This window comes from Leptodactylus fuscus, chromosome 8 (assembly GCF_031893055.1).
Source record: "Leptodactylus fuscus isolate aLepFus1 chromosome 8, aLepFus1.hap2, whole genome shotgun sequence".
NCBI classification, from domain to species: domain Eukaryota; kingdom Metazoa; phylum Chordata; class Amphibia; order Anura; family Leptodactylidae; genus Leptodactylus; species Leptodactylus fuscus.
In genome coordinates, this window is record NC_134272.1 from 10677919 (window position 1) to 10692487 (window position 14569).

The following is a 14569-nucleotide window of genomic DNA, read 5'->3' on the forward strand; positions in this document are numbered from 1 at the left end:
ACTGAAGCAAACCCAAATTTCTACCGAACGGCGGCGCGGAGAAGACATCTAAAGGTAGGAGAAGAATAGTCTTTCTTAAGGCTATTCCTATGTGTTAGTCACAAAAAAAGGGAATCCAATGATAGGATCCCTTTAGAGGTGACAGCTCAGGCCGCTGCTCTTTCTGTTCGCAACAAAACAGAGTTACTAAACTTTGGCCGCCTTTTTTAGGTTCTAATTTATGTTTTTGGGGTTAGAAGATAGCAACTGCACTGACCTTGAGGGGGTGCAGTCACACCGGGGTCCCGGAGCCTTAGGGACCAGCTTAGGGGTCTCATCCCAATATGAGGAGACCAGTACTATAAAGAATACATTATAGTTATGGGGGCTGGGTACAGATTCTCAGGATCGGGGGTGGTCCCAGAGGTTGGATTGCCCCACCCCACCAATCATAACCTAGCAATAGGATACGATGGGAATACTGTCTTTAAGGAGGATTCTCACAAAAGTAACTTACTCACTGGTCAGAGGAGAGAGTTGTCCCAGTGGGGGGTTAATGGAGGGGTTGGTATGATAGACAACCCCCCCCCCCTCCCCCTTCATTCTCGCATCCTAAAGGGACCGTCAGTAATGTTACCTGACCAGGCGCAGACGCGTATTACGTATGACCGTACCTGTGTGTGAGCGGTTGTGTATCTTCAGGTTTTCCAGGCGTGAGAAGCTCTTGTGACAGGTCGGGCAGCAGTGCGGCCTTTCGTTAGTATGAGTGCGAATGTGAATCAGCATCTTATACCTGCGGGTACAGCAGACATCACACGTTTCCTTAGAGACTGGATACTTGTCTATATCAAGTACTGTCTGGCCTGGCTAGATCTTCAAGGACATAATAACCAACCCCGCGCAGCAGAGATCTGCAACATGAGGCGGCTCTGTAACCCCCGGCGCGCCCTGACACCCATCTTTTTGTCACACCACACACCTCACATGTCTGGGAGCCACAGATCGCAGACTATTACATTTGTTCGGGGTGGTGGGTAGTAATCTTTTCTCAGGGCCCCATATACATAACTAGCACTAATCACTTCACGGACTGCTGGATTTTCCTAATTTCAAGACGTCTGCTTGCTGCTAGTGAATGGAAACATTCTGGTACATTAAGAGGCTGCAAACTTCATTCACTCAAGAACCTTTTTTGCACCATGAACCAGTTCCAAGATAACGTTCCCATGGCCTGGGGGCGGGGGGCGCTCATGGGAAAATTGTCTTGCTTGGAACTACCATCTGTATCAGGCAAAGGGAGGTGCGGCTGAGGTTGTGATCCCATCTCTCCGGTCTGTGTCCTTGTAGATGGGGGTCTCAGGTCTAGACAATGCTTGGGAGTCCCTAGGCTATTGCTTTTTGCCTTTAATGATACACTGTAGCAAAATCTCTGCACTGCTTATGTGTATATACTGTATACATTACAGCAAACATATATCAATGTTACAGTCCCTGACAGAAAGCAGAGGATTTGATAATGGTCAGGAGTCTTATACTAAGCATTCGCCTGTTGATACTGCTGTTTATGGGTTGCCCATGGTATTGCAGCTTGACTGTATTGAAGTAAATGGTACTAAGGTGCAATACCATGCACAACCTGCAGACAGGAAGGGTGGCGCTCTTTATGAATAAAAAAAAAATAAAAAGCTGCCATATCTGTCTAAACCAAGACAAGACCCCTGGAAGGGCTACCATGGGAAAACCTTGTATCCTTCAAAGTGCATCACTCCAGAAGGTGAAGGTGACATTCAGTCCTGTATCTATCTATCTATCTATCTATCTATCTATCTATCTATCTATCTATCTATCTATCTATCTATCTATCTAATCTATCTCCTATCTATCTATCTATCTATCTATCTAATCTATCTCCTATCTATCTATCTATCTATCTATCTATCTCCTATCTATCTATCTATCTATCTATCTATCTATCTATCTATCTATCTATCTATCTAATCTATCTCCTATCTATCTATCTATCTATCTATCTAATCTATCTCCTATCTATCTATCTATCTATCTATCTATCTATCTCCTATCTATCTATCTATCTATCTATCTATCTATCTATCTATCTATCTATCTCCTATCTCTATCTATCTATCTATCTATCTATCTATCTATCTATCTATCTATCTATCTAATCTATCTCCTATCTATCTATCTATCTATCTATCTATCTATCTATCTATCTATCTATCTATCTATCTATTATCTATCTATCTATCTCCTATCTCTATCTATCTATCTATCTATCTATCTATCTCCTATCTATCTATCTATCTATCTATCTATCTATCTATCTCCTATCTATCTATCTATCTATCTATCTATCTATCTATCTATCTATCTATCTCCTATCTATCTATCTATCTATCTATCTATCTCCTATCTCTATCTATCTATCTATCTATCTATCTATCTATCTATCTATCTATCTATCTATCTATCTCCTATATCTATCTCCTATATCTATCTATCTATCTATCTATCTATCTATCTATCTATCTATCTCTATCTATCTATCTATCTATCTATCTATCTCCTATCTATCTATCTATCTATCTATCTATCTATCTATCTATCTATCTATCTATCTCCTATCTATCTATCTATCTATCTCCTATCTATCTATCTATCTATCTATCTATCTATCTCATATCTATCTATCTATCTCCTATCTCTATCTATCTATCTATCTATCTATCTATCTATCTATCTATCTCCTATCTCTATCTATCTATCTCCTATCTCTATCTATCTATCTATCTATCTATCTATCTCCTATCTATCTATCTATCTATCTATCTATCTATCTATCTATCTATCTATCTATCTATCTATCTATCTATCTCTCTCTCTATCTATCTATCTATCTCTATCTATCTATCTCCTATCTATCTATCTATCTCCTATCTATCTATCTATCTATCTATCTATCTATCTATCTATCTATCTCCTATCTATCTATCTATCTATCTATCTATCTATCTATCTATCTCTCTATCTATCTATCTATCTATCTCTATCTATCTATCTCCTATCTCTATCTATCTATCTATCTCCTATCTATCTATCTATCTATCTATCTATCTATCTATCTCCTATCTATCTATCTATCTATCTATCTATCTATCTATCTATCTCCTATCTATCTATCTATCTATCTATCTATCTATCTATCTATCTATCTCCTATCTATCTATCTATCTCCTATCTATCTATCTATCTATCTATCTATCTATCTATCTCCTATCTATCTATCTATCTATCTATCTATCTATCTATCTATCTCCTATCTATCTATCTATCTATCTATCTATCTCCTATCTATCTATCTATCTATCTATCTATCTATCTATCTCCTATCTATCTATCTATCTCCTATCTATCTATCTATCTATCTATCTCTCTATCTATCTATCTCCTATCTATCTATCTATCTATCTATCTATCTATCTATCTATCTATCTATCTCTCTCTCTCTCTCTCTCTCTATCTATCTATCTATCTATCTATCTATCTCCTATCTATCTATCTATCTATCTATCTCCTATCTATCTATCTATCTATCTATCTATCTATCTATCTCCTATCTATCTATCTATCTATCTATCTATCTCTCTATCTCCTATCTATCTATCTATCTATCTATCTATCTATCTCTCTATCTATCTCCTATCTATCTATCTATCTATCTATCTATCTATCTATCTATCTATCTATCTATCGTGGCTTTCCAGTATTATTAAAAGAGGACTATTTATTCCCCATGTAACAGCGCCTCTCATATCCACAGTGGAAGGCAAGAACCAGAGGTTCAAGATGAAGTGGAAAAACTGCGCTCCCTGGTTGTTGATAGGTAGTGACACAAAGACCAATTGTCCACGTATGGATTTATTAAGAAACAAAAGCACGACGCGTTTCGGACCTTCAAGGGTCCTTCTTCAAGTGCAAGAACAAAGCTAAAAGAGAATACATACATATACACAAGTAAAACCTCATGGAGAGGGATGCATCTTGCCTAGTTAGCTAAAAAAGTATGAAATACTGAACATATAATATAGTTCAAATAAAAAAAAACATATAGCATTGAAATAAATAAACAATAGCAGAAAGAATTACAGTTAAAAAATAGTGAGTCAAGCTCAAAGCAATACTTCCAATTAAAAAATAGGAGAGACTCAATCCTTCATCATAAGTATTGTGACCCCCTTTGGTGAACATACCTTAGCAGAAGCTCATTTAATATACAGCCTTAAGCTTCAGGCATAGTCATAAAAACATATTGGTATAGATGTAAAATACACTTCCAAGATAACATATTGAGGGGTCGAGACCTCTAGAGATGGAACTGTATCACTATTAGGGGGATGTTATGGCGATATCGGGGTACTCTATGTCAAAAATACATTTTTGGTTTGCCTCTTTAAATTGCCTGTCCCTTTAAAATTAAAGACCATCAAAAACAGACCTCAAAAACAGATATAAAAGAGCCAATGGCTCTTTACTGCTGGGAGAAAAAGTTCTCTCATCTACATATTCGTAGAGCATTACCATAAATAAACATAAATGATGTCTTACCTTGACACGTCAGGCTAGATGCATAGCTGCCTGGATCGTGTCACTGTCTTATAAAGCCGGGTATTTCCCGCGCGCGCCCTTTTGCTTATGGAGCCGCATGGAGCTCCAGTGGCGTCCCGGAGGTTGTGGTGCGCATGTGTCAAACTAAAAAGGTGCGCATGCGCACTAGCTGTGAGATCGGACTATGCAGTTCTGGTGTGTATCCACCCCGAGTAACGGGGAAGCACCGCTTCAATATCGGAGACATGGAGCGTGTCTGTCTCCCATGTGACGCTCTCATGTGCTTCATTGAAAAGGAAACTAATGTATTACAACAGACAAACATCAACCATATGTAAAGGTTCAATATCAATATCTGAAAAGAAACTGTTGCAAGTTGATCACTTGATAAATCAAAACAATGAATTAAAGAGTACATTGTGATGATTGAATGAAAGAATGGAGTGGCTGTGTTAGTGTGAGAGGTTAAAACAGGTCATGGCTTGTGCATATCCAATGAACCCTTATAGGAAGAGAAATCTAAATAAATAGTAGACAGAAGAGGACTGTATAACTAATGTTGAAAGTGTAGTAGATAAACTGGGGGTAAAAAAATGACATATGGAGAATAGAGGGGGAGGAGGGGAAAAGGGGGGGGGAGAAACGGAAAAACAGGGTACTGTGGAAAAAGTGTGTAGAACCTAATTTTTGGTCACATCCTCGGATGCTATATTTAGACCAGCTGGTTGGAGGGTGTTGAGTCTAAACATCCAAAACATTTCTTTCCTATTGAGAGTGTGTAATCTATCTTTTACTGATGGAGGTACTGTATCTATTGGTGTGACTCGAAAATTAGAAAAATCTTTCTGGTGATATTGAGTGGCATGACGTGAAACACTATGATTGGTGAAGCCGTTAGTGACATTGCATCTGTGCCATGAGGTTTTACTTGTGTATATGTATGTATTCTCTTTTAGCTTTGTTCTTGCACTTGAAGAAGGACCCTTGAAGGTCCGAAACGCGTTGTGCTTTTGTTTCTTAATAAATCCATACGTGGACAATTGGTCTTTGTGTCACTACCTATCAACAACCAGGGAGCGCAGTTTTTCCACTTCATCTTGAACCTCTGGTTCTTGCCTTCCACTGTCTTCTCTCCGGGATTCCGGTACATCGTGGATTCTGCTGCCACTCTCACCTGGATTGTTTACTAACTTAAATCCACATTGGGGTTGTGATATCCCACAACCCTTCAGGTGAGAGGCCAACTGGTCTAAATTAATATTAATGAATATTGTCTACCACCATTTTAACAGATCTACTACGCTTAGAGCGCTCGGTGTCTTTTTCCTCTCTTCTCATATCCACAGGCTGTGTTTGGTACTGCATTATTTACACGTCAGAGGATAGGCCGCTGTGTTTGCTCCTTACCTGGCATTGAATCCCCTTCCCCGCCGGGCACATCCCTCCCAGTGGCAGCAGTATCCGGCATCCTTTTCTGGCTTCACATGGAAATCATTAACGTGATCCACCAACTCTTGCAATAACTCGAAAAGGCGGTTGCACTGAAAAGTCATAGGTCAAAGGTGAAACTGAGCAAACTCAGAAATGATCTATGGCGAGCAGGAAGCAATGAGGGGGGATGTGGGTCAGCGGCTGTGGGATTTGCATCAAAGGCGTAATCTAAAGCCCCTGGGCCTCAAAGCAAAACCTGTACCGACCCTGCTCTCCACATATTGGGAAGAGACAACATGGCTTCTGAGCCTGGGTGCAATTGCGCCCTCTGCAACCCCTGGTTTTCACAACATGTTGAAGGAATTGCCTTTTTTAGAGAAGGCCCTTTCTTTTAATAGATGCTCCCTATGAGTAAGGGGGGAGTCCCTTGTTATGGGTGGCAGTAAGCTGATACTCGGTGCTCATTTCCTCTGGAGTTCCCCTGGTTATCTCAAAGTTCCCTGATTTATATTATGAAGTGACTTCCCATAGCCAGTACTGTAATGAAGTCTTATTAAAACAGTGACCCCTACTGGCTGGATTCTGTTACTACAATATATTACTAAATTGATTCTGAATCGAATTTTCTTTCAATTCAGAGACTTTTCTCAGGGACCTGCAGAGACTTCTATTGTGTGTGACTTTACTCTAATATGGGAGTCCATCACAACAACCTGTACATAGAGCCCCAATGCAGAATATGTAACAACCCCCCCCCTTACCATGTGCTATCTATGATACCGGCGTCCTTCTTATGTTGTAGAGAGGCCCCTGAAGCACCAAGGCCCGGTAGCCATCGCTACCCGTGACCCCTATAGTTATACCCCTGCCTGTAGGCACAGAGATAATACAGACACTATAGTACGGCATCTGATAACACAGATAGTCTGGCGCGCGTTTCCACCCCAGGACTGCAATGTAATGTGGAATTTCACACCAGACCAGAACTCGGAACAGAGAGAACCTATTACAAAATTCCTGTAATTAAAGGGGTTGTCCAGGCGTCCTCCCCTCTGATCCAGAACTGAGCAGATAGAGACGTTATTGTACGCCGGATGATACGGTTGCAAAGGCGACCGTGCGAGCGGAGTGAACGCAGTGCGCGGTTCATATTCTACAAGATTGGGTAGGAAAGTGCCTGGATAACCCCTTTAAGATGGCAGCGCTGCGCAGTGCGCACAGTGACTTACCTTTGCCCACTGACACACCAGCTGTTTTTGCTCAGTGTACTCCAGGGACAGACGCTTCTCCTTAGGTGGGGTGAGGAACATGGATGGGGGCAGCTGCAGACCAGAGCTGAGAGGCAGGAAGAACTGGAACGGACTGGGGGCTGCATCGCCCCTGCAGCGCAACGATGGAGTGTCCTAGGGAACAGAAGAGATATCAGTATTAGTGAAGCAACAAAACGTAGAGGAGAAGGAGATGGATGGAGCCGGGGGTCATTCCCAGAAGACAGATGAAATGTCAGCCATAATGTACGATCCCAACATCTACCCACGGGGAGCGAAATCGACATCTCCTGCGGGTAGACAGAGGCACAACTCGTGTGCTATAAAGTGGAACAGCTCTGAGCCAGACATGTCCTTCCTTATTATAGACAAGACTGGCAGAACCTAAGGGTTACATAACAAATACATCCGCCTGTACATGTAGATGGAAAACTCTGCCACCTACAGGCTGAGGTAGGTATAGCATAATATGTCAATGTCATTCATGGAGAAGACTCACCAGTGGAGTGTCCCCACCTGTCACCCTCTCAGGGGACAAAGATGCGCGACTAGGGGAGTCCATACCAGAAGGGGGAGAGAGGCTGAGGTCCACGATTGGTGGAGTAGAAAAGGGGGGACTGTCTCCCTCCCGAAAACGAGGCAGGAATCCTGTTGGAATAAAGCAGGAAAGCAAAGGTTAACCAGAAACTCAAGGCTTTGGTAGAAGATCAGAAGATTGGCGCCATCTGGATAGAGGTGCAGCACAGAGGAGGATTTATGGCGATGCGGTGTACCTGGTGGGGGCGAGGGGCAGATAGGGGTGATGACTGTGGTGCCATCATCCCGTATCATCAGCTCGTGGTGCACTGTACTCTTCTTCATGCTCCCCCCATTCCGGTCTCTCTTCTCTCGTGCTGCCCGCAGCTTAGAGATACTGAGCTTCAGGTCCAGGGGCTCGTCCAGGGAGTGCATGGTCGACGGCTACACCCAGAGCGCCCCCAGCTGTCCTGCGGAGAGCAGAGAAGACCATCAGAACAATCTGCATAGGTTACCACAACAAGGCCTATAACATGGCTCATCACAGACCTATCACTGTACACTGTAATCTTACATGCACGCAGGGGTTAAACACATTCATGTGCCCGGGTGCTGTGTCAGGGAAAGGGTAATACCAATTGCCACGTGTGGTTTCCTGAAGGGTGAGGGGGTGTCGGATCCCCCTCTGAGATGTAACATACCCCCTCTCCTAAGGGAATCTGGGAGAGGGAGGGTCACCCATCTAGTGCCATGTGGGGATAAAGGCGTGTCCCCCCCCTACCCCCCACGCCACCCCCATCCTGGGCATGAGGCCAGCCGTGGCCAGACACTGAGGAATGTTGGAGGCCTGGGAGCGCTGCGGAGTGGAGAGAGAGAGAATGGGAGGTGGAGAGAGATGTGAAGGGGAGGGAGAGAGAGGACACAGAGAATGTGAGGGGGAAGGACACGGGAACAGGGGGGCAGAGTGACAGGAGAGGATGGAGAGGGGAGAGGAGGAGGAGGAGGAGAGAGGAGGAGGAGAGAGGAGAGGAGAGGAGAGGGAGGCATTAGGTGACAGGTAGCCCCGAGCCCGGGGCACTAGGAGGATGGAGGGAGAAAAACAGCGCACAACATATACACGAGGAACCGCTAAATAACACACAAGTACACACTATATACATACATACAACACCACACATGTACACACAATATATACATACATACATCACACATGTACATACAATATATACAGACAATACACATGTACACACACAAACACAATATATACAGACAGACAACACAGACACACAATATATACAGACAACACATAGACACACAATGTATACAGAGAACACACATGTACACACAATATATACATACAACACATGTACACACAATGTATACAGAGAACACACATGTACACACAATATATACAGACAATACACATGTACACACACAAACACAATATATACAGACAGACAACACATAGACACACAATATATACAGAGAACACACATGTACACACAATACATACACACATACTACACCACACATGTACACATAATATATACAGACAGCACACATGTACACACACACATAACAAAACAATGCATATATATACAGAAAACCATGCCCACATACACCTATACACATGGATATGCACATACACCACAACCCACATGTACACACAAATACAAAATAACACCTATACACATAAAAACACTGCTCATGTAAATAAATACATATAGACAGCACATATACACATATATACATGTGTGGAAACAAAGCAATGAACATATACACACAGATACATGTACTCGTACACAGACAACACAATATATGTATACACCTATACACAATAATACACACATATATCGTTCTCATGATACATCTTCTCGATATGGAGGGCCTTACAGCTTGTGACTCCACCATGTAATGTCAGACATATTATCGCCTTCTATTAACCTGCTTCACTTTTATATTGTTATAGAATAAAAATGTATAAAAATATTAGAAAGTTAAAAGTAAAGACCTCCAACCCCTCCCCTAATATCAGATCTATCAGTATCTCATCACTGCACCCTTTTGGGGAACCTACTGACACTTTAACTCTTTACACTCAAACCTTAGCAGCAGTATTCACATTTTCTTGCAGCGCCACCACAGGGGAAATGAAGCATTGCACTATGTCCATTGAGATCAATGGGTTGTCTGCTTAGTGCAGGACAGGACGGGTCCTCCAGAGGGATGGAAATCTTTAGGGGTGTAGGAAAAAAAGTTTTCTAAACTGCACAACCCCTTTAATGAACATAATAAGTTGTTGGTCCGGCTGTGAATGTTTTTGGAATTAATAGGGTCATAATAAGCACAAATAGGTAGCCATAGACTAAGCTTCAGATGGTATGTCCGTGTGTCCCCCGTGATCTGATATACAGTATATACATGGGCAGGCTGTTCAGCTATATACAGGAGACCATCTACTATAGGTATACACAGTCACCTAACATCCGTGCATTCCCGTACACATACAGGATGAGATCAGGGCTCGGCTGTGAGATACACAAGGTGACAGAGAGCAGCCGGCTGTGACTGAGGGCACAGGAAGGACTGATGGCAGCCATGGGACTAGGGGGCGCTGACAGGGTGTAACCGCCAGGGAGGATATAAGTGTCAGGCAGCACAGAGATGGTGTGACTGATGAACATACACTGGGGAGAATGGAGGAACGAGAAGAGATTGGTGAAGGGAATTTGCAGCATGTGACACAAAAAAACCATGACATCAATGATGAGACTAAATCTATACCCTCATGAATACAGAATGAGCAGGAGTGGAGCCAACGTGCTCGGATACAGCACATGGAAATACTTAGGGCGACAAAGACATATTCACACCCGCAGTCTTGTGTCTTCTCAAAGCCGAGGGATGGACAGAAGGATCTGCGGCTTTCTATAGATCTGGAGCCAAGAGCGATGCTCTAAGTACAGATCGTCTCATGGAGACAGTGTTGGTGGTCCATAGTTGTCAGAGTACGGGAGTGTTCACACGTAACATTCACAGCAAGTTATTTGCTGCGATTCTGCAATGTGTGAACACATCATCTTTGGTTTTAAGATTCTGAGTAAAGTGGCAGGAGGACGCATTATAATAGAGTATAGAACACCAATACTGATAGCTTTCATATATATACTCTATGTATGGACAGACTGTACTCCTCAGCAAAGTGGAAGGAGGGTGTATAATAGTTAGGAATAAAAACACCCAATACTGATAGATACATATACTGTATGTAAAGACAGACTGTACTCCTGAGTAAAGTGGAAGGAGGGTGTATAATAGTTAGGAATAAAGACATTCAATACCGATAGATTTGATAAATATACTCTATGTATGGACAGACTGTATTCCTGAGCAAAGTGGAAGGAGGACGTAAATAATAATAATAATAATAATAATAATAATAATAAAGAATATAGAAATCCAATACTGATAGATTTGATGCATATAATGCATGTATGGACAGACTGTACTTATGAGTAAAGTAGCAGGAGGGTGGATAATAATAAAGAGTATAGAAATCCAATACTGATAGACTTGATATAGTCTACAGTATTTATGGACAGACTGTACTCCTGAGCAAAGTGGAAGGAGGGTGTATTCTAGTGAAGAGTATAGAAATCTAATACTGATAGACTGGATAGTATACACAGTGTTGGATGCCTTTAAGTTGGATCTAGATACGTTTCCTGCTTATACTTAGCGGCCCAATTGACAGAACAGAAGACTAGCCTCTGACTATTGCACAGTAGTAGAAAAGATAAAACAGGGACATTTGTAGCTGCAACCAAATTCCAACCATATTTGGGATTGTAGATTATAAAACAGAATGAAACCTCTGACTGGCGCTGTAATGGGACCAGTATGATGTCCAACAGATGAGAAGACAACATGCTGCACAGAAGTACGGCCGGCCATACAGAGATGAACGTTGGCCAAACCTGATGATTTCACTGGGACTGGACAACCAGCTAATATATATGCGGGTCTCCCAAATTTCCCTTGACAACAGATGAAGGGTCGGCTGCGTTTTAACACCCAATCAGTTTGTTTTCAGGGGCGATAAGCTGCTGCCAGTAGTTTCTAGGTACAGGTTATTCCCTTCTTACTAAGAACACATGCATGCTCGGCTGAGTGTCCATGTGCATAGAGTGTTTGCTAGGAATGGCTGTCAGCAGAACAAATATTCAGTGACCAACTATAAAAAGTATATGGCCTGCATCATTCCCCTCTCTTTTTGGAAATCACATGCACACTCAGCTGAGCTAAGTGTTCATGTGTAAGCAGGAATAGCTGTCAGCTACAGGGGGGTAACTTGGGGGGTGCAGTGTGGTTGCACCTGGGCCTTAGGGGGCCTATAAGGTGTTTCATCCCGATATGAGGACACCAGTACCATAAACAATACATTTTAGGTGGGGGGCCTGGAGCAGATTTTGCACTGGGCCCCAGGAACCTCATGTTACCCCTCTACTTGCATGCTTGGGAAGTTCTTGGAGATGGATACGGCCATTGTTTAACAATCTAGGTGAGGGGATTAAGATGGTGTTATGAGGGTTAATATACCCCCCCCCCCCCACACACACACACACACACTATAAACCACGATTTTGACAGACTTAGAGGCTAAATCCTCACAAGTTTCAGCATGTCCGCTCCATCCATTCAAGAATTCCCTCCTGCGTTTTCCATCAGCCATGAGAGAGCTGGAACGGGCGAACTCTGAAAACAACATGCCACCATGACCGAGGACGCGTCCTACAGCCGGGCCTTCATCGCCTCACCGACATTACAACATCTCACGTTTGCCTACTTGGCACCTTAGTGTCTATTGTATAACCTTAGGGGTAGAGCGACATGGCAGGCTGTCAAGCAGCGTTGTGTTCAGGCCATCACCTGACGTAGCCTTCAGCAGTCTGTCATGTTAGTCGGCCGCCACTCCATATATCTTCCATGGATATTGATGGAGCCTGTCGTTCATGGCTGGAGTTGCCAGTAATGTAAGGTGCATGGAGGCTATATCACACGTTCTGTCATATGGAGCCCTACAGGCTTGTATATTTCCCGGATTTATGGCCTAGACAATAAAATTTTGACAAGACTGTCATATAAAGATGGAGCAGTAGTGTTCTTCTATCCACTAAATCGTAACCCCTCTCCCATTCTGACTACTTGATCTCACGTATGTCCAGTTCTTGCAGATACATTTAATGCAGACTATACGCTAATATGAGCGGGTTCTGGTGACCATATAACGTGTATGAGGGATGAGCAGGAATGTGGAAAAAGATCAGGCTGGAGAGTGGCAAGGGCCCGATCCTCTTGTTCATAGAGCGGATGTGTGGCCGCAGCTTTCTCCGCTCCTATCCAGTACACACGCAGTATATACGAGAATGGAGTAGGTTCTCCTTGGCCTGGTGTGGATCCAGTAGGTGGCGCTCTGGTGTCCATGCCACCTCCTGTGACCACCCCAGGTGGGTTAGGGATGCATTTAGGAGAGGATCTAGGCCGCACCAAAGAGAATCTACTTTCAACCTCTCCATTCTAGTCTCCACCATACACATGCACAGCTCAGCCAAGTGTGCATGTACATAGGGGAGCTTTTGTCTCATGGTCATGGTGTCTTTACAGTATGTTCACAAGGCAGAAATGGAAGAGGAATTCGAGAGGGACTTCCATTTCCGCCCCTCAGCACCTGGATTTCGGAGTCTTACATTTGCTGCGCTGATTTTTTTTCCATCGGCAGCGATCTCTGAGTCCTATTGAAAGCAATAGGAGGCAGAACTAGGGTAGATTTTGGCGCTGATCAAAAATCAGCATGAAATTCCACCATGTGAACAAGCCCTTACTTATGTAGGCGTTAGTGATCCTAGCATAAGCTGCGCTGTACAGGAGACGTGGCTTTTAGCTATTCCATCCCCTTTAAGCTTAGACTAGTAACAATTTATTACACAGATAACATTTTATCTAATTTAGAGTTCCTGAAAATGGTAATTTAGTTTCCTGTATTGTACATTTGCAATTATTGCAGATTCTAATGGCAGAATCTTGCTAAAACACTCAACATGTAAAAGCCGAGGTTCTGCAAAACTGAGGTATACGGACGGGTAAGCAATTTTTGCAAAACATATGGATATAGAATGTGACAAAAAAGGGGAATTGGGCAACTGAGAAAAAAAAGTCATCTTTTGGCTCATACGCAGGATGACGCTAGGTTCACACTTGTGCTGGAGGACCCGAAAGACAGAAAGCCCGTCTACTAAAACAGTGGTCACCCATGGACACCTGCAGACCCCATAGACTGTAATGGGATCCACTGGGGGTCTGTCTCCTCTGTCAGACCTCACCAGTGACCATAGCTATAAGGCTCTAGATCAACAGGAACTAATGGCCCCTATTTTAGGTTAATGGGGTCCATCGGGCACTATATGTCATCACCCAATTCTATATGGCGTAGATAGATGGTAACATAGGGAATCTGCAATAGAAAATTTCCAACATAAAACCATCTTACAGATTGCCTAGGAATCAGTAATAGCTCAAACACTTCCCCCCCCCACGATAAGATGATCAACCCCTGGCAAAGCACAATCCATTTCCCCACAGCTCCCCCACAGGGAACATGAAGTATTACACAGGTTCCACTAAAATCCAGGGACTGTCCATGTAAAGCAGGACCGGGCTGGATCCTCCAGCGCGAGAGGCCCCGGTTTAAT

The 14569-nt window shown here is 42.9% G+C and overlaps 1 protein-coding gene across 1 annotated transcript in view; it reads right to left on the reverse strand.

The window, feature by feature from the left end:
• The window catches only part of GLIS2 (GLIS family zinc finger 2), a 28274-nt gene that overhangs the window by 3728 nt on the left and 9977 nt on the right, over positions 1 to 14569 (reverse strand). The window contains exons 2-6 of the mRNA XM_075284091.1: positions 8078 to 8290; positions 7804 to 7952; positions 7266 to 7439; positions 6013 to 6146; positions 654 to 772 (exon numbers count right to left, since the gene is read on the reverse strand). Of these exons, the coding sequence (XP_075140192.1) occupies positions 654 to 772; positions 6013 to 6146; positions 7266 to 7439; positions 7804 to 7952; positions 8078 to 8255 (754 nt within the window). The 5' untranslated portion in view covers positions 8256 to 8290. The remainder of the gene's footprint in view (positions 1 to 653; positions 773 to 6012; positions 6147 to 7265; positions 7440 to 7803; positions 7953 to 8077; positions 8291 to 14569) is intronic.